The following is a 25,921-nucleotide window of genomic DNA, read 5'->3' as shown; positions in this document are numbered from 1 at the left end:
TTCAACTACCACCACTCTTTCACTACCAAGATGCCACTTCCATAGGGCCTAGCCACCCATGGTTGTCACATCTGCAGTGATGAGCAGTTCCTCTCCAAATATGCCAAAAGTCTCACAGAGGTCTTCACAAACCAAAGCTACCCACCCATTCTTGTACAGAAACAGATGTCTTGTCACTTGTCACCTACCACCTCCCACAAAACCACCATCTGGCCAAGGAGCAGCAATCCTATCGTTACTCAGTACCATGGCCAAAAAGAAACACTCCTCTTTTTGCTCATTACCACTCAGGACTGGAACAACTGAATCACATTCTCTGGCAGGGTTCAGTCTCCAGCCTGCCATGCCCTGAAATGAGGAATATCCTACCCACTATCCCCCCCTCACCCCTTCCACAGTGGTATTCTGCTGACCAATGAATCTCCCAATATCCTTGTCCATCACTATGCCACCCATGCTCCCAACCTGTTGCCTCATGGTTCATATCCATGCAATAGACCCAGATGCAACATCTCAAGATCTGTCTTATCCATCCTTCCATGACCACCTGCTCCAGTCTAGTCTCAGACATCTCCTATCCCATCAAACGCAGGGCTATCTGTGAAAGCAGTCACATGCTCTACAAACTAAGCTGCAACCACTGTGCTGCTTTCTATGTTAACATGACAACTAACAACAACATGGAAGGCCACTGCCAAACAGTTACCAATGAACCATCGACTTGCTGAACAAGCTGCCTAACATGATGTATTTCACTGAAATTATGCTATCAGCATCCATTCTACCAATGCCAGCTTTTGTGCACTGTGCAGGTAGGAACTCTCCCTCCCCTTCACTCTCTTACTGCGAACAACTTTGTCCCACCAATGCACCTACTAGCCTTTTCCCATTCTCTACATCTCCCTCTCCTATTCCCCTCCCCCTGCACAGCCCTCCAACCCTCACCACCTCAATGCCTCCTCCTTACCCCCACCACATACTGCTGCTGATGCCTGACACAGGCACAGACTGCAGTTGGACCTGAAGAGTTGTAGACAGTATCCATATGAATGTGTCTGTTTCCTGCTCCTGATAGAGGACTTTTTTTGTCTGAAAGTGAATGTTAGCAGTCTTTTCATTGTTTCTGTCTGTGACACAATGCCTCCTCTATGTGGTGAGTAGCAATCAATGCTTTTCATATTGTCGTTATACAAAAATTTGTTCACCAGCATTATTAAACAAGGAACACAGTGACCTGCATGAGATTCAGTTCTTCAACAATCACTTTGGCAAAAATTATGACACACTAAAAGATATAGCCAATGAACTCATTAAATGCTTCTTAACACATAATCATAGTTACTAACAATTAACCTCGCAGGAGAGCTTCTGTAAAGTTTGGAAGGTAGGAGACTAGGTACGGGCAGAAGTAAAGCTGTGAGGACGGGGCATGAGTCGTGCTTGGGTAGCTCAGTTGGTGGAGCACTTGCCCGCGAAAGGCAAAGGTCCCGAGTTCGAGTCTCGGTCCGGCACACAGTTTTAATCTGCCAGGAAGTTTCAAAGACAGGACTACCTGTGAAACGTGATCTACATGCTAAGCTGCAACCACTGTGGTGCATTCTGTGTAGGCATGATAACCAACAAGTTGTCTGTCCACATGAATGGCCACTGACAAACTATGGCCAAGAAACAACTGGAGCACCCTGTTGCTGAACACACTGCCACACATGGCAACCTTCATTTCAATGACTGCTTCACAGCCTGTACCATATGGATCCTTCCCACCAATACTAGCTTTTCTGAATGGCGCAGGTGGGAACTTTCCCTGCAATATATCCTACATTCCCATAAGCCTCCTGGCCTCAACCTTCGTTAGTCATTGTTGTCACCCATCCAGCCGACCTTCCCCATTCCAGCACTATACAGCCCTCATTCCACCATCGCACCCAATCTTTTTTACTTCTCTCATTTTCCGCTACCCCCTCTCCCCACCCCTTCCCTGTCCCCATTTTACCTCCTGATTGCACATAGCTGCCCTACCCTCTCCACCTTGTCCCTGCATGCTCCCCAGCAGCACTGCACTGTCCGCCACCCCTACCCTACAATCCCTACCCCTCCCCAAACCAGCCTCTTCCTTACCCCATCCCGTTGCCAGTTCCATCATCCACTGGTGCTGCTGCTCGCAGTGTGGCTGCAGTTGCCTGAGACTGCAGTCGTGTGTGTGATTTGCATTTGTGTGAGTGTTTGTGTCTGTTGACTATTTTTGACAAAGGCCTTACAGGCCGAATGCTTTATTTGTGACAATCTTTCTGTGGCGCCTATCTGCGACTCAGCATCTCTGCTATATGGTAACAAATTTCCTTTTCATAATATTGATATAGTGATTTATTTTGGATGTGAAAAAGTGTATTCTTATACCGCATACAAAACAGGGACTTCTGATTTGCGTGTCAGGCTGGAAAAATAGTACAATATAACTTTTTTAAATACTAAAAGAAACTAAGAAGTTCCTGTAGTCCTGCCCAATTTGAAGGTAGCTATGACAAAAAAACTCATTAGTCTTGTCACAAAGACATTTTACTTTTTGAAATTGCTTATGGAAATGCATCTCTTGAGATGGTGCACTTCCTTATAGATGTGAGGGCCCAGTACAGCCCCTATCCAATCAATATATCGAGAAATTTAAAGAAAACCGTCAATTGTCTGCACAACACTGTTTCTAGGTGAAGAATGTTTTCCAATACATAGGAGCAGCATGTTCCACTTCATGGAACATTGTTGATCTCTTTGAACAATCAAACATCTTCAAATATCCATGGATGCAGATATGGAATTTGTGGATGCGGACAAGAAGGGACCTGTCAATGCAGTGTGGATGCATTTGTATCTGCGCAGACCTCTACTCACATGCTGGTGTCCTTGACTTCAAAAACTTTGTGGCCCATGCTAGAAGGTATGTCCAAATGAGAAAATTTGCTGTTCATAATTTTTTCCACAAGTTCGAAAGAAGAGTGCAGCAGTGATATATGACAAATACTCACAGCATCTAAAACTGATGGAAATTTATTAGATGTTCAGTGATACACGCAAATCTACATCAGCTAGTGCCAGTCTGGCCAGTAAAAACATGTTACATTCATAGTGGTGACTGTTCTGCAGTGGAGAAAACAGGAGGGGAGAAGCCTGTTCAAACATAGATATATCCTTGGATAACACGAGATATTGAATATAATCAACGAAAGATGAAAATATACAAACACGGTAAGTGAAGCAAGCAGAAGGGAATACAGAGATTGACAGAAAGTGCCAAGCAGGAAAGCAGGAATAACTAGAGGGGAAATACAAAACTGTAGCAGCATGTATGAATATGCACCTGAAAATAATACTATAGACTGAAGTGGGAAAAGATAAACACGAGACAGGAGATACGACACAGTAAGAAGAATCTGACACAACACTGAAAGACGTAAGTTGAAACAATGCACACAGTAGATGATGTTCCTTAGGAGAACATGCCACGACAAAATTATTCCACCTAGTGTGCAAGATATACACGACGGACTTAATACCCATAGATGTCAATAAGAATCTAAGAAATAAACAATGGAAAATCCAGGATGGTGTAATGGCAATATTATGAAAAGGAAGGATTGCTACTCATCATATACCAGAGACATCGAGTTGCAGACAGGCACAACAAAAAGACTACTAAACACGTAAGCTTTTGGCCAGAAGGCCTTCTTCAGAAATACACAACATACATACATACATACATACATACATTCATTCACACAAATGCAGCTCACACACCCATGACCACTACCTCTGGCTGTTTGGGCCAAACTCAATAAAGGAGACAGTTGGTACAGTGTGGCTCATAAGTAAAACATGGAGTGTGGTTTGGATGGTGACTTGTAGAACACAGGAAAGAAGAGAAAGAAAGAAAGAAGAGAAGAAATAAAAACATTTAAGTTTCGTCAATGACGTAATTATATCAGATAAGGAACAGAACTTGAAAGATCAGCTGAATGGAATGGACAGCATCTTGGAAAGAGGTTACAATATGGATATCAACAAAAGTTAACTAAGGATTGTGGAATGTAGCCATATTACATCAGGTGACGCCAAGTAACTTAGCTAACAAAATGAGACACTAAAAGTGGTAGATAAGTTTTGTTATTTGGACACAAAATAACTTCCTAAGGCTGAAGTAGGGAGGTGTAAAACACAAGCTGGCAATGACTAGTGAAGTACTTCTGAGAAGTGCGGATTTGTTAACACTGATGTAAATTTAAGGGTTCTGTAGGTGTATGCCTGGAGTGTATCCTTTGATGGAAGTGACATGTGGAAAGATTATTAGTTTGCTTACCAACTTTTGAAATGTGATAATACAGAATAATGCTGAAAATTAGATAGGTAGATCAGGTAATGAAACTGGGGGCAAAAGAAATTTATGGCACAACATGACTAAAGGAAAAGACTAGCTGATGAAACATGTCTTGAGGCATCATGGAGTAATAAATTTGGTAACAGGAGGAAGTGTCTGTGGGAGTAGTAAAAATTGTAGAGAGAGATTTATGTGCAGATAAAGCAAACTGGTTCAAATGCATGTAGGTTGCAGCAGTTATGCAGAGATCATAAGATTTGCACACAATTTGGACTACCGGCATAGGCAGCTGTGTAGACTAGACCCAAGATTGGAGACTACCACACAACACAAAGATACTGTTGACAATGTCACTCACCTGTTCAATACTGCCAGACTTATGGAGATGCATGTAATAAAAATATAAAAGCAACCGCAAGAGTAATTACTTTTAATGATTTATTGATATATGTTGTTGTTGTGGTCTTCAGTCCACATACTGGTTTGATGCAGCTCTTCATGCTATTCTGTACTGTGCAAGCCTCTTCATCTCCAGGTAACTACTGCAACCTACATCCCTCTGAATCTGCTTACTGTATTCATCTCTTGGTCTCCCTCTACAATTTTTAGCCCCACGCTTCCTACCAGTACTAAACTGGTGATCCCTCGTTGCCTCAGACTGTGTCCTACCAATAGAGCCCTTCTTTGTCACATTGTGCCACAAATTTCTCTTCTTTCCAATTCTATTCAGTACCTTCTCATTAGTATATGATCTAGCCATCTAATCTTTAGCATTCTTCTGTAACACCACATTTCAAAAGCTTCTGTTCTCTTCTTGTCTGTTTCACTTCCAATCAGGGCTACACTCCATAAAAATACTTTCAGAAACGACATTTAACATTGTGTAATGTGATGTACCAGTAAGATAAATAACACAAATCACAACACCTTTGAATTTTGCAAAAATATCTGCAGTTATATGTTTTCGACCATTTCTTATACATGTTAAGGTATTGGTGGCAAAACAGAGTGATACAAAGAGCTGTCCATGTAAGTTGTGCAATGTCCTCAGCCATGTGAACACAGGGCATATAATGCTTCACCAAGATCCAAGAGAATGCCATCATCATTGGTATTAGCTGTGGTGTAGTAGTAGTATTAATACAAGTAGTTGCTTTCTTAGTAGACAGAGTATTTCGAGATCGTTATTGTTAGTTCTATAAATAGTTCTACTGGTGTAACTGAACTTAGAGAATGTAGACAAATAGTTTTTTTCAGTAACTGTAAAATTTTACCATAAGTGAGAAGTGTGGGCTCTGTCGAAGGTTTGTGAATAGTGGATTACGGCGTGGGATTTGTTCAAAGAATTTTCATTGGGGGGGAATGCAGTGGGGAAGCCAGTGGGCATTCTAGCGAGTTCCTCTCCTGGGAATGCAGAATCTGTAGTAGAAATAAGTTGATAGAGGAGCAAGAGTGTAAGATCTGTGCCCTTCAGGTGCAGTTACAATGCGCAAAGGAGGAACTAGATAGGTTGAAGAGGGTGAAGGATGGTGGGGAATGGGAACAAGCAGTTGGCAAGAAGGCAGCAAGGAAGAGGAGGTATTCAGACAGTTATACTTCACATATATGCAATAGATTTGACCAACTGTCAGAGTTGAGTGGAGAGGAGCCTGTTGTAGCTGTAGATGTAGGGAACATGCAGCAGTCCTCAGCAGTTAGGAGGCCTAGGTTAGTTGCAAAGTCAAACAGAAAGAAGAATGTTCTGCTGTTAGGTAGTTCGCACAGTAGAGGTGTGGGCCAGCAGTTGCAGGAAGTGTTGGGGAGTGAGTACCAGGTCACCAGCTTTGTGAAGCCTAGTGCAAGGTTGGCTCAGGTGACTGACAGCATAGGGGAGTTATGTAGAAATTTTACAAAAGAGGATCAGGTAGTGATAGTAGGTGGAGCAGGAACAATCTTGATAGGGACGGGGAATGTGATGTAGTTGGTGACCTGGTAAAGATAGCTACTCAAACTGGTGGCAATAATGTGCATTTCATGCAACTGTTTCAGCATCATGATCGGCCTCATCTTAATGCTGCTGTTAGGCGCATTAACATGGGGTGGATGATGGCAGAGGGCCCATTTCAGTGCTTCCAGTTGGGTCTATCAGCAGATCAGGTTTCACTAGGTATGGCGTGCACCTCAATAGGTATGGGAAGGGGAGGCTGGCAAAGCTTATAGGTGACAGTGTAGTGGGTGATGGTGGGATCGCTCAGAGAAAAATACCTGTAATAGTTGGTGTTAGAGGTGCACCTTTTTTAGACTGAAGTCAGCTTAGAGGTACACCTGCTTAAAGGAAGTCCCTCTAACTAAGGGCTCACCTTCAGAGGATGTCATGTTTTCAAGTAGAGAAGGAATTAGCATATTTTATCAAAATATAAGAGGTCTTAGAGATAAAGTTGGTGAACTGCTTACAGATGTTGACTCTGAAATTACTGGTATGTTGGAGCACCACTTAAATAATTTGACAATTATTCAGAGGATTCCTTTACCAGGATACAGATTAGCTAGCTGTTTTTCAAGGAGTTCATTGAAGGGTGGGGGAGTGGCTAGGTACGTAAAAAACAGTACTCCATTTGAGTCCATAGACCTATCACAGCACTACACTGAACAGATACTTGAATGTTGTGCAGGGGCAGTTAAATTTAATGAAATTAAACTTCTAATTGTTGTTGTTTATAGGTCCCCTAACTCTGACTTAAGAGTATTTCTGCTCAAGCTAGAGAGCACTCTTGATTCACTTTGTAGGAAGTACCTGAAGTTAGTTATACGTGGTGACTTCAATATAAATTTTGTGTATGATGGTGCAAGAAAAAGGATGTAGGTAGATTTCCTAAATTCTTATGATCTGATGAACACTGTGTTTTTTTTTTTTTTCAACTACGGTGCAGGGGAACAGTAGCACAGCCATAGACAATATTTTTATTCATTCTTCGTTACTAGATGGGCATTCTGTTAGTAAAAGCATGAATGGCCTTTCAAACCACGATGCACAAATTTTAACACTAAAAGGCTTTTGTATTCAAACAAATGTCACATGTAATTACAAACTACTTGGGAAAGTTAATCCAACAGCAATAGAGAGTTTTTTAAACCTTGTCAAGGAACAAGAGGGGTAGGATGTTTATAGCGTCGATGACATAGATGATAAGTATAATGCTTTCCTTAACACCATTCTCATGCTCTTTGAGAGTTGTTTTCCATTAGAATGTTCTAAACGGGGTACTAGCAATAATAGGCAGTCAGGTGGCTGACTAATGGGATAAGGATATCATGTAGAACAAAGCGGGAATTATATCAAAATGTTAAAAGTAGTCACATTCAAGCTGCGGTATCCCTTTACAAACAGTACTATAAGGTGCTTAAAAATGTTGTTAGGAAGGCAAAGAGTATGTGGTACACAAATAGAATAGCTCATTCACAGAATAAAATTAAAACCATATGGTCAGTTGTGAAGGAAGTGTCTGATCAAGGTCGACGATATAAAGTCAGTTCGCAGTAAAAATAATGTTATTGATGAATCAGATATATGTACAGTATTTAACAACCATCTTCTGAGTATTGCTGATGAATTAAATAAAACTTTAGCTTCTACAGAGAATCATATAACTTGCATAGTAAACACCTTTCAGAGATTGATGTCTGAAATACTTCTCTGTGATACCGACAAGGGGGAGATTTTTTTTTTATTTTTTTAATGGTTTTTGGGCGCAAAACTGCTACGGTCATTAGCGCCCAGTCTGTGACTTAGGAAAAGGTAAAAAAAACGAAACTGGAAACCAGCAGCAATGGGAACGAAACTCAAAAAATTGTAGAAACTAAAAACAGAAGGAAAGCTTTAAAAAAACCACTATAGAAGGGGGTTGGTTGTCCCCAAAAAGAGCTTCAAATGACTGACGCCATCTCACTGGCACTAATAAACTCGAGAACGCGATCGGCTGAGCGCGCGTCATTTGCTAAAATGGAAGATATTTCAGGCGACAGCTGTAGACGGGCGCGTAATGGAGTAAAATAGGGGCACTCAAGTAAAAGGTGTCTTACCGTCCACAGCTGAGAGCACCGGGGACAGATTGGGGGAAAATCGCCACTTAAAAGATGTCGATGGCTAAAAAGACAGTGCCCTATCCGGAGTCTAGTTACAATTACCTCTTCCCGACGACGTGTTCGGGAGGAAGAGGTCCAAGCACAGTGAAGAGCTTTCACGTCCCGCAATTTATTATTGGGAAGTGTTGACCAATGTGAGTGCCATAAAAAAGCAACACGACGACATAAAACACTCCGTAGATCGGCGAAAGGAATCATGCGAATAGCTGGCCGAAGAAGAGAGACTGCTGCCTTGCCCGCTATATCGGCCGCCTCGTTTCCACAGATACCAACGTGTCCTGGGAGCCAGAGGAACGCCACAGAGACGCCCCCCAAGTGGAGCAAGTGGAGGCAGTCCTGAATCCGGTGGACCAGAGGGTGGACAGGGTAGAGAGCTTGGGCACTGAGGAGAGTGCTGAGAGAATCTGAACAGATAACTTACTGTATCCGCTGATGTCGACGGATGTATTGGACAGCCTGGAGAACAGCGTAAAGCTCCGCAGTATAAACCGAACACTGGTCGGGAAGCCGAAATCGATTTGGGGTGTCGCCAACAATATAGGCACTCCCAACACCTAATGATGTTTTTGAGCCATCAGTGTAAATAAATGTGGCATCCTTCACTTGTGCGCATAGAGCAGCAAATGCCCGACGATAAACAAGTGAAGGGGTACCATCCTTGGGACACTGACAAAGGTCACGAAGCAGGCAGGTCCGGGGACGGAGCCAAGGCAGTGCTGTACCCCAAGTTGTCAAGAAGGTTTCAGGAAAGCGGAAGGAAAGAGAATGGAGCAGTTGACGGAAGTGGACTCTCGGTGGTAGTAGGGAGGAAGGGCGGCCTGCATACCCTAAATCCAAGGAGGCGTCGAAAAAAATGTCATGAGCCAGATTTGCAGGCATGGACGACAGATGGCTAGCATAACGACTCAGTAGGACAGCTCGCCGATTGGACAGCGGAGGTTCAGCAGTCTCAGCTTAAAGGCTTTCCACAGGGCTGGTGTAAAAAGCTCCGGACACTAAATGTAATCCACGGTGGTGGGTAGAGTCGAGACGACGAAGAATAGGCGGCCAAGCAGAGGAGTAAACTATGCTTCCATAGTCCAATTTCGATCGCACTAAGGCGCGATAGAGACGGAGGAGGACCACTCGGTCCGCTCCCCAGGAGGTACCATTCAGGACACAGAGGGTGTTGACGGATCGCAGACAGGAAACGTGGGAGGACCAGCACAGTTTTCTGTCAAACATAAGACCCAAGAATTTAGCGACATCTGAAAACAGACCTCCCAGATGTAAGGAAGGTGCAAGAAACTCCGTACGATGCCAAAAATTGACACAAACGGTCTTACTGGTAGAAAAGCGGAAGCCGGTTTCGATGCTCCGAGAGTGGAGGCGACCGAGACATCCTTGAAGACATCGTTCAAGAAGGCTGGTCCGTTGAGAGCTGTAATAGATCGCAAAATCGTCCACAAAGAGGGAGCCTGAGACATCAGGAAAGAGACAATGCATAATGGGATTTACGGCAATGGCAAACAGTACAACACTTAGCACAGAGCCCTGGGGTACCCCGTTTTCCTGGGAGAAAGTACGGGAGAGAGTAGTGTTGACCCGCACTCTAAATGTGCGCTCTGCCATAAATTCGCGAAGAAAAAGGGGCAGCCGACCTTGAAAGCCCCAAGAGAACAGTGTGCGGAGGATGCCTGTCCTCCAACAGGTATCGTATGCTCTCTCCAGATCAAAAAATATTGCTACCGTTTGGCATTTCCGGAGAAAATTGTTCATGATATAAGTGGAGAGGGCAACAAGATGGTCAAATGCAGAACGATTCTTTCGGAAACCGCATTGGGCAGTTGTTAAAAGACTGCGGGACTCCAGCCACCAAGCTAAACGGCAATTCACCATACACTCCAAAACCTTACATACACTACTCGTGAGAGAAATGGGGCGATAGCTAGAGGGGAGATGTTTGTCCTTTCCAGGTTTCGGTACAGGAATGACGATAGCTTCCCGCCATCATCTGGGAAAAATATTGTCGGTCCAAATTCAATTATAAAGGCGAAGGAGGTAACGCAGACTATGGTATGGTAAATGCAGCAACTTTTGGATGTGGATACCATCCGGTCCTGGGGCGGAATAGCGAGAAGAGAGTGCATGTTGGAGTTCCTGCATGCAGAAAACAGTGTTGTAGCTATGGACAGCGACAGCGACAGCTTGGAAGGAAGTGTTTAAGGGGATTGGGTGATAATGGACAGTATCATGGAGAAGAATCATGAGTCCTCAATGTGCTGGAGTGCCTTCAACAGAGGGGAGATCAAATCGGACTGACTGAAAATGGGGTAAAACAAAGTAGTCGTGAGGACACAGCTTTGTTTCCTGAAGACAGAAGATGACCGGCGAGTAGGATCGTAAGAGGATCGACAATTCATCCCGATTGGCTTGAATGCCGCGTATATTCCAATGGATAATGGACATAGGGTGGACAGAAAATGGAAGAATGTGACCAACATTGCCCTCAACACAACGAAAGCTCAGAGCTTGTGACTGACAGCGTGGAATGGCAGTCAGCCAAAGGCAGAAGATCCTGATCCATAGGTTGTTCAGGAGCAGCTCCTGCCACCAGCAATAGGCCAGTTGACCGGCCGCCAGCATTGCGCCTCGGCAACACAGAAGACGGCCGAGGGCGGCTACTGCCAGGTGGTGCTGTAGATGAGACATGCCGTGGCGGAGAAGGAGAGGAACTGGGTTTCTTATTAGCCTTTTTGGAAACGGGATGTTTAGATGAAGGAGGAACTGATGGTTGTGAATTTGGGGTACGTAAAAAATCTTCACCTTTTTTGGAAGTCCAGGTGTCTGACTTTTGGGCTCGAGATTTAGCAGAACCCGATTTAGGGTGAGCCTTAGAGTGAGCAGCCGAAAGTGGGAAGGTTGAACGGGCGATCTTTGCGATGGCCGATCTGACGACTGTGGCACTAAAGGGTTGGCCGAGGAGAGGCAAGGACAGTGCTGTATTTACCTGTCTGTGGCACAGTGGGCTTTCGACTGGTGAATAATTTTCGAGCAGCAAAGGTCGACACCTTTTCCTTCACTCTGATTTCCTGAATGAGCTTTTCGTCTTTAAAATGGGGGAAATCTCGAGAGGAAGCAGCGTGGTCACCCATACAGTTGATGCAAGGAGGGGATGGAGGTGGACAAGCACTCTCATGGGCACCCTTGCCACACGTAACACATTTGGCCGGATTGGAACAGGACTGGCTGGTATGATTGAACCGCTGACACCGATAGCAATGCGTAGGGTTTGGTATGTAAGGGCGAACGAAAATTATCTCATAGCCCACTTTGATGTTCGATGGGAATTGAACTCTGTCAAATGTCAAGAAGACAGTACGGGTTGGAACGATGTTTGTGTCAACCCTTTTCATGACTCTATGAACAGCCGTTACACCCTGGTCAGACAGGTAGTGTTGAATTTCCTTGTCGGACAACCCGTCGAGGGAGCATGTACAAACGACCCCACTTGAGGAATTTAAAGTGCGGTGTGCTTCCACCCGAACAGGGAAGGTGTGTAGCAGTGAAGTACGCAGCAATTTTTGTGCCTGGAGGGCACTGACTGTTTCTAACAACAAGGTGCCATTTCGTAATCTGGAACAAGACTTTACAGGACCTGCAATTGCGTCAACACCTTTCTGAATAATGAAAGGGTTGACCGTGGAGAAGTCGTGACCTTCGTCAGACCGAGAAACAACAAGGAACTGTGTCAAGGATGGAAGAACTGTCTGTGGCTGAGACTCATTGAACTTACGCTTGTGAGCAGACATAGTAGAAGATGAGGAAACCATTGCGGAAGTATCCTCCTTGATTACCGGCATCTCCGATGGCACGCTCCTCCCTTGTGGGGGCCCTCTCTGAGGGCACTCCCGCCTTAGGTGATTGTTCACACCTCAGGTCACACCTCCCGAGAAATGGACGGAGGGACCAATCGGCACTTTCGGAAGGTATCAGCTCGAGTAATCACCCCTCCCTGGGCCTGGTCGTTACCAGGGGGTACGTACGTGTCCTACCTGTCTACCCGGGTCGGGGAATTACGCGTTACCCCATCACCGGCTAAGCATGGAAATGCGTGGGTCGGCCTTCAGACATGCAGAGGGAGGAAAAAAGAGAAAGGGAAAAACAAAGAAGGGGAAAGGAAAGAAGAGAGGTCTCAAACACTGCAGCGGAGAAAGGATAAAGAGAAGAGGTAAGGAAAAGAGAAGGACGAAGACTTGCAAGGAGAGAAGGCGAAGAATGTGTTACATTTTCGAGCGTCCATCTCCGGACGTAGGCACAAAACATACTCCCAGAGGGGGAGAAAGGGAAGGAAAGAGGTGGTGGTGACGGGGAGGGGGAGGGGGGAAGATGGGGGATGGGGAAGGATGTGGAAAAGGAAGGTATGCAGCCCGGAAAGGAAGGAGGGCCACATTAGCTCAGGGTCCCGTGCTCGCTACGCACGTACCCACAAACGAGTTGTGGACCCCCTGGGGGGAAGGGGGAGATTGAATCAATAATTAAAACCACTGAAGACTAAGGACTCTCATGGTTATGGTGGAGTGCCCAGTAGAATATTAAAGTACTGTGCTGCATATATTAGACCTGTATTTAACCATATTTGTAATTTTTCTTTTAGGAATGGTCAGTTTCCTGAACGATTAAAGGACTCAGTAGTAAAGCCGCTTTATAGAAAGGGAGAAAGGGATAATGTAGGCAATTTTAGACCTATTTGTATGCCATCAGTGTTTGCTAAAGTTATTGGAAAGGCTTTGTATGTAAGGATAATTAATCATTTTATATCACACGATTTGCTATCAAATGTACAATTCGGCTTTAGAAGTCGCTTAACAACTGAAAATGCTATATTCTCTTTTCTCTGTGAGGTACTGGATGGGTTAAACAAAAGGTTTGAATGTTAGGCATATTTTTTGATTTAACTAAGGCGTTTGATTGTGTTGATCACAAAATATTGCTCCAGAAGTTGGACCATTACGGAACACGGGGAGTAGCTCACAATTGGTTCACCTCTTACTTTAGTAACATACAGCAAAAGGTCATTATTTACAATGTTGAGAATGGCTGTGATGTGGGGTCTGAGTGGGGTACGGTTGAGTGGGGGGTGCCCCAGGGATCAGTGTTGGGGCCACTCCTGTTCCTTATTTATATAAATGATATACCCTTTAGTATTACGGGTAACTCTAAAATATTTCTGTTGGCTGATTACACTAGCTTGGTAGTAAAGGATGTTGTGTGCAACATTGGCTCGGTTTCAAATAGTGCAGTTCATGACCTAAGTTCATGGCTTGTAGAAAATAAACTAACGGTACATCACAGTAAGACTCAGTTTTAATTTCACAGAATGGGCTTATGATTAGTGAACCTGAACAGTTCAAATTTCTAGGTGTTCAGATAGATATAAACTGTTGTGGAAAGCCCACGATCAGGATATTGTTCAAAGACTTAATACTGCCATTTTTACTATTCGATTGGTATCTGAAGCGAGTGATCATTCAACACAAAAATTAGTCTACTTTGCTTATTTTCATTTTCTTATGTTGTATGGCATTATATTCTGGGATAACTCTTCCCATTCTAAAAGGATATTTTTGGCTCAGAAATGGGCGGTTAGGGCAATAAGTGGTGTAAGTCAATAAACCTCTTGTTGACCCCTGTTTACTTGTCTGGCTATTTTGACATTGGTCTCTCAATATACAGGGTTATTACAAATGATTGAAGCGATTTCACAGCTCTACAAACTTTATTATTTGAGATATTTTCACAATGCTTTGTACAAACATACAAAAACTCAAAAAGTTTTTTTAGGCATTCACAAATGTTCGATATGTGCCCCTTTAGTGATTCGGCAGACATCAAGCCGATAATCACGTTCCTCCCACACTCGGCGCAGCATGTCCCCATCAATGAGTTCGAAAGCATTGTTGATGCGAGCTCGCAGTTCTGGCACGTTTCTTGGTAGAGGAGGTTTAAACACTGAATCTTTCACATCACTATGCGTGAAACTTGCCCGCACACGTTCAACCGTTTCTTCGCTCACTGCAGGCCGACCCGTTGATTTCCCCTTACAGAGGCATCCAGAAGCTTTAAACTGCGCATACCATCACCGAATGGAGTTAGCACTTGGTGGATCTTTGTTGAACTTCGTCCTGAAGTGTCGTTGCACTGTTATGACTGACTGATGTGAGTGCATTTCAAGCACGACATACGCTTTCTCGGCTCCTGTCGCCATTTTGTCTCACTGCGCTCTCAAGCACTCTGGCGGCAGAAACCTGAAGTACGGCTTCAGCTGAACAAAACTTTATGAGTTTTTCTACGTATCTGTAGTGTGTTGTGACCATATGTCAATGAATGGAGCTACAGTGAATTTATGAAATCGCTTCAATCATTTGTAATAGCCCTGTATATGTATATATTCCTTACTGTCATTTCTTGTTAACAATATTAGCTTATTCCCAAGAATAAGCAGCTTTCACTCATTAATACTCGGCAGAAATCAAACCTGCATTTGGATCGGACTTCCTTAACTCTTGTGCAGACACGTGTGCAGTATACTGCTGCATCCATTTTCAATAAGCTACCAATCGAATTAAAAAATCTTAGCAATAATCCACGCGCTTTCAAATCGAAACTGGGTCACTCCTTCTATTCTGTCGAGGAGTTCCTTGAACAAGTAAGTTGAATCTTGTTATATTGTTGATTGCATTTACTTAAACTTATGGACTGACTTTTTTTTGGGTTCATAAACATTTTATTTTTATCTGTTATTACTTTTATGTTGTAATTTTATGTACTGACACGTTCCATGACCTTGGACATTTGCTCTTCAATTTGGTCCTAAGGAACTTGACGTGTAAATAAAAATAAAAATGATATCATGAATATATATTAATATGAATTCTGCCTTGCTGTTCATTGGTGGGGAGTCATGCACCAAATCTTGGCACCAACGTGTTGATACTGGGAACTGACTGATATGTCTAACATGTGGTAAGACACACACAGTGTGTAGTATGCCATGCTAACATGATAATAACAGGCAAAGTGCATTACATTGTCACATTTTGCTGCAGTCATATCCCTCATCTGTGAGCGTGTAGTCAGATATGGCGTCAGCTTACACAATTTCAATATTACATCAGCAATACAGTCTTATAATTTACTGAGGAAAGATCTTGGTGATGCATTATATGCCCTGTGTTCAAATGCTGTGGATACTGTACAAATTATATGGACAGCAAACATGATGTCAAAGACACAAAGCAACTGTAATGACTAACTCTTTGTATCACCCCGTTTCATCACCAATACATATGTCACATGGTCAAAAACATAACTGCAGATATTTTTGCAAAATTCAGTGGGTTTGTGATGTGTTATTTATCATCTTGGTACATTGCATTACACAATGTAAAATAATGGAAAATCTGGCATCAAAAACAACAGTATGAAATAGGATAGATTGCGCTGTTCACTTTGGTATACACTACCGCTCAGTAATTTCAATACGCCCAATAAATGACATCTAGTTCTCTGTAGATAAGATCTAGTACCATTGGTACAGTTGATGAAGCAAAGGAGTAGTACAACAGTTGTACATATGTCATGATTTTTGTTTTTGGTCATCGAGATACAATAGCATCCAGCAAACAGTGTTGTGTACATAAATATTATGTATTTATCTGATATGTTTGTTTACCTATTTGCTGACGGATGCCACTTTTGGTGCACCTGTGTTGTTCCCTGTAGTGATGTGATGTCCACAGCGAATGGCAAGCATTGCTGCGATACATGACATGTGGTTCCTGCATGTCAGTTCCTTCAAGGTTTATCTATTTACCAAATTGCGAAACAGTGTAGTGTGTCTATAAGGGCAGTGCAATTCGCTCTTCACCACCAGAACACAACAGGTAGCAATAAGGACATACCACAGCCAGGATGACCTTGTAAAACAACTAAAATTTGATGATAGATACATCAGGATTACCAGTAAGAGAAATAGATTCAAAACAGCACCACAAATTCGTGCAGAATTGGTAGAAATGAACACGACAACAATATCTGTTGTAACAGTAAAAAGGAGACTGACTGAAGCCGGCTTGAAAGGGTGTGTCACAGCAAGAAAACCCCCTTCTAAGGCCCATAAATAAACAGAAGAGACTTGAATGGGCTAGAAAACATCATAAGCAGACATCGGAAGAGTAGACGAAGGTGGTGTTCACCAATTAATTGAAGTTCGAGATTTTTGGAACTAGGTGGAGAATATTTGTTTGCCGATTTGTAGGGGAAAGGGTAGCCCAGCAGTGTGTTCTATCTACAGTTAAACACAATGGAGGTTCTATTATGGTTTGGGGATGTTTAGCCAGAGATAAAGTTGGCCACATTGTGAAAATAGAAGGATGTATGGATCAGAAGCAGTACCATCACATACTTCATTATTATGCAATACGAAGCAGATTGCGCTTAATAGGGAAAGGGTTCACCTTGCAACAAGATAATGACCCAAAAAATCGGTCGGCATACTGTACGAACTACAAGGAAAAACAGAAAGTACTGAGTGATACGCCCCAAAGCCCCAATTGTAATCCCATTGAAATGATTTGGGATGAAGTGGACGGACGTGTCAGGGAAGTTAATATATCCAGCAAGGAACAGCTGGAATAATGTTAACGATATGTGGAATCATATAGATTCACGATACCTGCGAAAACTGATTGACCACATGCCTTGAGTTTGTGAGGCAGTCATTAAATCCAAAGGAGGATATTTTGATGAAAGTAAAATATAATGATTGTGATTGTATTATATATGTGGAAGTTAATATAATTATATTTTGTGAGAAATAACATTTAATTTGTGTTCTAAATCTGAAATACCAAGGTGCAAAGAAATTAATGAGCGGTAGTATACGTTCATTGGCAGAAGGGTATACTGAAAGATTACCAGCTACTGGACTAAGTTCTTTATCAAATGTACACAAAACACACACACACACACACACACACACACACACACACACACACACACGAGTCACATTCTACAGTCTAGAAGAAAACTAACCTCGCTATCAAGACAATTTCAGTAGGAAATGGGTTCTCAGCTTTGCTTATGTGTCAATTCTCTGCAGGAGGAATGCAGTACTGGACACAGATCTGGATAACACTGAATAATAGTGATATGGATGAGGAGACGGTTAATAACATGTGGTATGGAATCCAAGTTCAAGTACGGTTCTGGGAAAGACAGCAGCACTGATAAAGATGCGGACAGCTTGATTGACTATGTCGTTACACAGGGTCTGCAGTTTTATTATTGGTAGAGCCCATAATCCTAGAGGATGATCATGTAGACCAATCACTGTGCAGTCAGCAGGGATAACTCTATTTGTCCTGCAGGACTCACAGTTATGTGAAAGAGCTATAGAGGAGCTTGAAGATGACAGTTACAACTGATGTGGTTTGGTTTTGTGATATGGCCAGTGATGTGCTGAGTGTTCTACGATGGCTTAGTAGACTTTTTATTATATGATCTGCTGGTAGAGTTTGTGGTTATCTTGTCACTAATAAATTCTTTTACTGCTGCTCATTGTCATCTCTCCTGAGGAGAAGCAGATTATCACATACATAGTGTTCCATAGGATGTATTCAACATCATTTCACATTGTTTCTTAGGGAGCAATCTGTTACATGTACATAAATTATTTTGATGTTATGTACTCATTAACTGAACTGAAATTTTAACATCTACCTTTCATCAATGTGGAGAAAAAATGAAATCAACTGGAATTATAATGATTTATAAAAATTTTCACCATATTTTTCAAGCAATCACTATTTCAATATACACTGGTAATTCAGAGGCAATTCGGTAGGGTGAATGAGATATTCGGTACAATATGATACTTTACACAAAGCTGCATCATAAATTCAGCATCACTGGTGCCTGTATCAAGTTCGATGTCTAGATCGCTCTTCTGCTTCCGAAATGGAAAATTCTTCTTGCAGTGCATTGAAAATGTAAACACATCCTTTGTATTCCTAAAGATGAAAGCTGTGCCATCTCCCTGAAACAATTAGCAGAATAATGAATGTCTGCCTCACATAATTAAACAGTGTGAATACATTAAACATAAAATTTAAGAAAACTTAATTTCTTCAAAAAAGTCTTCTCTGTGTAATATTGCCAATGGACATGGCTAATCTTTCCTCTTTCCATCTAATTTTTGATATCGACCCACAGTTATTCTAACAATGAAAATGCTGATAAATAACTGTCAAATACCAACTGATTGACTATTTCAAAAATTGGCACAGAAATGTACATTTGAAATACTAAGCTTCCAAAACACAATTAACAAAGCTTCAGGCTCATTGTACTCTCAATAAGTAAATTAACAAACATTACTTGTACTTTGCAGATGTGCAAGAAGAGCCTCATTAATTGTAGTTGCAACTCATTACACTCTGTTTTGCTGCTGGCAACATTACATGCATGTAGTTACTTACATATCACCTTTGTGACAGGTGATGGACAACACCTAAGAACTGACTAGAGCAACAGTACCAGCTGCAAATCCATGACGTTATTTGATCTCTAAAAGTGCAATAAATGTAACCTCCCAAAACTTCATGATCATTTAGTGCAGTAAATCTAAGGGGAAGGTGTGAAGAGTTAGTAATGTGTAACACAATGATGTGTAGAAGGCCGAATAGGCAAGAACTGACTGTTGGTTAAGTTTACAATGGTATGGGTATGACAGTACTGCAGAGAATGAAATTATTACTGAGTGGCCAATACTGAAGGAGAGTGATCATAACTTTGCTCAGTGAAGACAAATAAACAGCTTTACTATTCTAGCATGACATTTCCTCCACCAATTTCTGTAAAGTGTAAAACTCGTGAAACATGTTGTGCTCTGGCCTTGTAGCCAGTAAATGCAAAGATTTTCTTTAATGTGCTGTCACTGCCAGAGGTTAAAGAACAATCAACTGCTTGGAAGCTGATTACAAGAGACCCACGAATAGTTGCCAAAAAAAGAGCTTTTACAATGCACATTGTCGTTCCACTGTTATGTTTTCATCAGTGACACTTGAGGGAGACAAGTGTTACTAGTAATAGTAAAGCTGATTAGGCTGATGAGAAAAGATGTCAAGTATTTACAGCCAGGCAGGAGCTATAAGATAAAATTTTCAGCACTGGACAGGCCATGTGAGAAGTAAAAGTACAGAGGAAGGTGGTATTGGCAATTATTGAGTATTGAATCAAAATTGTACACTAGTGGGTTCAAGCTGTTATTGTAAATTACATCTATATGCTTCAATAACAACTCACAGAAACAAAATAGTGTGATCAAGACAGCATCATATTACAAGCAATGCAGACTTCATTACCATGATCATCACTGTGAGTGTATTAGCACTATTCATAATCTTTTGTTAGTAGCCTTTTTGGAAGTTGCCAGAAGTGACTGATTTGCCTGTTACTAACTTGATTTGTTTCAGATTCCTGAAAGCCCTCCTTCAAGATGGGATTTGTGGAACACAATGTGTGTGTGTGTGTGTGTGTGTGTGTGTGAATGAAACAGATGTTCCCATTTTACTCAAAAAAGTATATGATATGATAAGTAGTGTTTTCAAATGGTTCCATGACAATGCTGTTGATGTCAAGAACATGTCACATTGTAAGGAATAACAGATGAACTTGGAGAGTATTTCCATATTCTGTAGTGAACATTAATAAATTCAAGAAACAATATGATGAAAAGGATAGATTGCTACTCACCACATAGAGGAGATGTTGAGTCGCAGACAGGCACTACAAAAAGACTGCTAAACATGTGAGCTTTGGGTCCTGTAACTGAGGCAGACTCTCATTAGAAGAATACCCTTTGGCCAAAAAGCCACATGTTTAGTAGTCTTTTTTTTCCTCTCTTTGGCTCAAGGTCTCCTCTATATGGTGAGTAGCAATCTATCCTTTTCATTATTTTGTCATTAATCCATCATGGATTTTCCATTGTTTAAATTCAAAATACATCAATAAGGGAAAAATTGATAGTATCATATTAAAGCTTTAATAACAAACTTGGATGCATGACCCACTTGTTTAATACAAAGAGGTTACACTACCGAAGACATGAAATTGAAAGAAGGCGTACAAATTTGGCAGCAGGGAGGTCAAATGGAAGACATAGATTTGCTTTTATAGTTCTGGGAAAAGTGTGGAATATCTTTTAAGGAACCAACACACCACACATTAGAGTGGCCTATTCTAAAGTAGATTCCCAGTTGTCAGATGTCCACTACACACTAGTATGAAGGAAGATGTCAGTGGAGTTTGGATATTCATTGGCAGCATTATAACAGGTCTGTATATTAATAGGATAAGGTATTAAAGGTGACCAACAAACATATATTGTCCATGCCATTTTCAAATTAACTGTCCCAGTATTTGCCTTAATTGATTTATGAAGATAACAGACAATGTCAACATGAAGGGCCATGTGGGGATTTACATGTTGCTACTCTTGAATGTGAGTGCAGTGCCTTAAGCATTGTGCCCCATTACTTTATGAATTCAAATGTGCACCGCTGCAAGGAACACAACACAATTCTCATGAAACCTTGGAGGGACAATTCCAGAATCCGTATTCAAGATGGTATGCCAATGTATATATTATAAAGGGGACGTGGTATGAGAGATTAGAAGGCATGTAGAGAAGAGACAAGGTCAAACATTTTTCACTTTACTCTATTCATATATGGGATAGGACAGTGTGTGGCCAACGGTGGTATAAAGCATCCTCCACCAAGCACTGTGCAGTGGCATTCACAGTATATATTTGAAAACAGATGTAGCTGTAGGTTCCCATTAATAATAGTTTTAGTGTGCAATATCAACGAAGTTGTAGAAAAACTTTATGCATTTCAGTATTACGATAAAATACAATGCCGATATGGAAAAATATTATTCATTACTGGAAAGCCACAAATATGTATACGACAAGACGAACATAGTTTCTTGCTGATAAATTCTGTTGCACATGTATGAAGGCTAATGTTACGCTACAGCAATAAGAAACATTTTGAACCTCAAATTATACTAACTCTACTAACATTAGAATTTATCACAGGGCAAGGACACTTTCACGCTCAAGTTCCAGGAACATACATCTAGTTATGAACACTACTGTTTAATCCTCCTGGACTCATGAATTAGCATCTTCTGTATTTACTGATGAGCTGTTGAAATATTTTGTGCCAGTATACATTTCTCCACTGTTAAATTCATGCATAGATACACACTGTCCTTCAATGCTATACAGCCTCTATCCTCTCGGAAGCATTTTATATTCTGTTGCTGTAGATATCTGCAAATCTTTTCTCACATTTCTTTGCAATATGGCCAAGACTCTTGTCTAGCAGATGGAATTTAACTCAATTTCAGGATTTTTCCCATAGGCATTACAGGTACTAAATTCTCTATACCCTCATAGTTTATAAATGAGCAAGTATGCCTACAACTAATTTTATTATATGAGAATTAAATGACCGGAAGATGCCATTTCTATGTAAAAGTTTTTCTTGGTTAGTTCAAGTATTTGTTTTGTATTTTATTATTTGTTTCAGGTACTCCAGTGGCATGGGACAGTTGGACTTCATCAGAAGATATCCCTACATCACAGCATGTGCAGCATGGAACTATCACCACTGCATGAGCTACCAAGGAGGACCAGAAAACATATTACAACTAGGGAAAGGAAGTGAAAAGCAACAATGTAGAAAATTGAAATCGATGAAAAATTAGTACAGTGGCTTGGAGTCTAGTAGCCACTCAAGGTATGTGCATGTAATAAAACTTCGTTGTTAACTGAAGCAAGTGAAAGTTATTTGAATAAAAAGTATTAAAAAACAATTACCTTTGATTTTATGAGAAGCCTATACCAAGAATTTGTGTTTTTGCCACCCAAATCCTTTCACAGTCCATTAATTTAATAAATTATTCAGTTAGGTTCTGATCAGAACTTGGAGGCAACCAGTCAACCTTATTTTCATCCATTTCATGAAAACAGTTATAGTATCTGCTTTATGTAAGGGAACAGTGTTGCACTAAAAATGAAAATGGGCAATTAAAAATTTATTCCTGCTACACGTAATCAGTATTCCCTGATAGTCAGTATTGCTTCACAATTATTCTATAATGAAATGATATTAGAGTACAGTTCAATTTTATAAACAGCCACAAACCAAGTGACACAAAAAGAAGACGTACTTTTTTCCACAGTTACCTTACTGATTTACAGAATTTAAAAATATACATCGCACAACAATTAATAAATACAGTTCTGAGATTTCAATTTACTATGAGGAGATTACATTATGTATGAGATGTTATTTTTGTTGGGCATCTGTTTAGAGAGCCAGAATGCACTTGCTCATATTTCTTCATGAATGACGTTTTTAAGGTAGACAGAAGCAGCTACTGCAAGCAACTTCTGCAAAGAATATACAGGGTGATTCAAAAAGAATACCACAATTTTAGGAATTTAAAATTCTGCAACGACAAAAGGCAGAGCTAAGCACTATCTGTCGGCGAATTAAGGGAGCTATAAAGTTTCATTTAGTTGTACATTTGTTCGCTTGAGGCGCTGTTGACTAGGCGTCAGCGTCAGTTGATGCTAAGATGGCGACCGCTCAACAGAAAGCTTTTTGTGTTATTGAGTACGGCAGAAGTGAATCGACGACAGATGTTCAGCGTGCATTTCGAACGAAGTATGGTGTTAAACCTCCTGATAGGTGGTGTATTAAACGTTGGTATAAACAGTTTACAGAGAATGGGTGTTTGTGCAAAGGGAAAAGTTCTGGACGGCCGAGAACGAGTGATGAAAGCCTCCAAGAAGCCCTGATCTTACCCCCTGCGATTTTTTCTTATGGGGGTATGTTAAGGTTATGGTGTTTCGGCCACCTCTCCCAGCCACCATTGATGATTTGAAACCAGAAATAACAGCAGCCATCCAAACTGTTACGCCTGATATGCTACAGAGAATGTGGAACGAGTTGGAGTATCGGGTTGACATTGCTGGAGTGTCTGGAGGGGGCCATATTGAACATCTCTGAACTTGTTTTTGAGTGAAAAAAAAAAAAAAAAAAACCTTTTTAAATACTCTTTGTAATGATGTATAACAGAAGGTTATATTATGTTTCTTTCATTAAATACACATTTTTAAAGTTGTGGTATTCTTTTTGAATCACCCTGTATTTATTAGGAGAAAGTCTGCTACTTTTAAAATAGCCACTGCTCTTCCTCTTAACACTGCTTAGCTGCCATTTTTATACATTAATTCATCCTGAGCATTTACGTTAATAGTGTGATTTCATGGAAAACTATCAGCTACCTAGACACAGGAAAAGTTAATAATGTGTATAACATGAACACTAGTGATTAGCTGGAATTTAAATCCCTGCATCAATATATTCTGACAAATTATACACTATGTGATCAAAAGTATCCAGACACCTGGCTGAAAATGACGTACAAGTTCATGGCACCATCCATCGGTAATGCTGGAATTTAATATGGTGTTGACCCAGTCTTAGCCTTGATGAGAGCTTGCACTCTTGCAGGCATACGTTCAATTATGTGCTGGAAAGTTTCTTAGTGAATGGCAGCCCATTCTTCATGGAGTGCTACAATGAAGAGAGGTATCAATGCCGGTTGGTGAAGCCTGGTGCGAAGTCGGCATTCCAAAACATCCCAAACGTGTTCTATAGGATTCAGGTCAGGGCTCTGTGCAGGCCAGTTCATTACACAGATGTTATTGTCATGTAACCATTCCACCAGAGGCCATGCGTTATGAACAGATGCTCGATCATGTTTAAACATGCAATCGCCATCCCTGAATTGCTCTTCAACAGTGGGAAGCAAGAAGGTGCTTAAAACATCAATGTAGGCCTGTGCTGTAATAGAGCCACACAAATCAACAAGGGGTGCAAGCCCCCTCCATGAAAAACATGACCATACTATAACATCACTGCCTCCGAATTTTACTGTTGGCACACTGGCAGATGAGGTTCACCGGGCATTCGCCATACCCACACCCTGCCACTGGATCGCCACATTGTGTACCATGATTCGTTACTCCACACAACTTTTTTCCACTGTCCAATTGTTCAATGTTTACTCTCCTCACACCAAGCAAGGCATCATTTGGCATTTACTTGCATGATGTGTGGCCTATAAGCAGCCGCTCGACCATGAAATCAGCTGTCATAGTACTTGCAGTGGATCCTGATGCAGTTTGGAATTCCTGTGTGATGGTCTGGATAGATGTCTGCCTATTACTCATTACGACCCTCTTCAACTGTCGGTGGTCTCTGTCAGTCAACAGATGAGGTCGACTTGTAAGCCTTTGTGCTGTACATGTCCCTTCACATTTCCACTTCACTCTCACATCAGAAACAGCGTACCTATGGATATTTAGGAGCGTGGAAATCTCGTGTACAGGCGTATGACACAAGTGACACCCAATCACATTCAAAGTTCGTGAGTTCCGCGGAGTGTCCCATTCTGCTCTCTCATAATGTCTACTGGCTGCTGAGGTCACTGATATGGAGCACCTGGCAGCACAATGCACTTAATATGAAAAACATATGTTTTTGGGGCTGTGCAAATACTTCTGATAACATAGTGTATAACAATGGAATAATAAGGTACTCTTTAAGGCCTTTTCCTTTACTCTGAATATCTGTGGATTTCCAGTTTCTGATGTCCACTGCTGCCTTTCCATATACCACTGCATCAGAACATAAGAAGTCTATATGAAACTTATTTTTTCTTTGAAGCATTGTGGTTGTTGGGTGTTCATTCTAAATTCATTTTTATTACAATCCACAAGTATGAAAGAAGAGAAAGTAATGACTGACACTGCAAAGTGATAAGTTAGAGAATAATAACAAAGGAAAACAGCTCTGGGTTATGAGATGGAAGAAAAGCTGTTATGCAAAATGGAACGACGGAAAATTCAGAATGGAATAACAACAATATTATCAATGGAATAGATTGTTACTTACCCTATCAAAGACACATGAAGTCACAAACAGGAACAATAAAAAAATTGCTGTACATTTTATCTTTTCATCAAAAGGCCTCCATCTGAAGTAGAAAACACACACACAAATGGCTCTGAGCACTATGGGACTTAACTTCTGAGGTCATCAGTCCCCCAGAACTTAGAACTACTTAAAGCTAACTAACCTATGGACATCACACACATCCATGCCTGAGGCAGGATTAGAACCGCTCAGCCACCCTTGCCGAGACGCACACGCACAAGCACACACTTGTATCTGCTCCTGATGAGAACAGCAATCAGGGGTGAAGGTATGGAGAAGGCTCGGGGCAAGGAGGGTGGCGAATAGCAGG

At 41.4% G+C, this 25,921-nt stretch overlaps 1 protein-coding gene across 4 annotated transcripts in view; it reads right to left on the bottom strand.

Annotated features, from left to right (window-relative positions):
* Window positions 1–25,921, bottom strand: part of LOC124607091 (uncharacterized protein SYNPCC7002_A1628-like) — a 57,316-nt gene that overhangs the window by 8,573 nt on the left and 22,822 nt on the right. For all 4 annotated transcript variants that reach the window (XM_047139281.1, XM_047139283.1, XM_047139282.1 and 1 more), the window contains one exon: window positions 18,411–18,566. In XM_047139281.1, the coding sequence (XP_046995237.1) occupies window positions 18,411–18,566 (156 nt within the window). The remainder of the gene's footprint in view (window positions 1–18,410; window positions 18,567–25,921) is intronic.

The sequence above is a fragment of the Schistocerca americana genome, chromosome 3 (genome assembly GCF_021461395.2).
Source record: "Schistocerca americana isolate TAMUIC-IGC-003095 chromosome 3, iqSchAmer2.1, whole genome shotgun sequence".
In the NCBI taxonomy this organism is placed as follows: domain Eukaryota; kingdom Metazoa; phylum Arthropoda; class Insecta; order Orthoptera; family Acrididae; genus Schistocerca; species Schistocerca americana.
The sequence above is the reverse complement of the archived record's forward strand: the minus strand, read 5'-3'. Positions and strand labels throughout refer to the sequence as shown.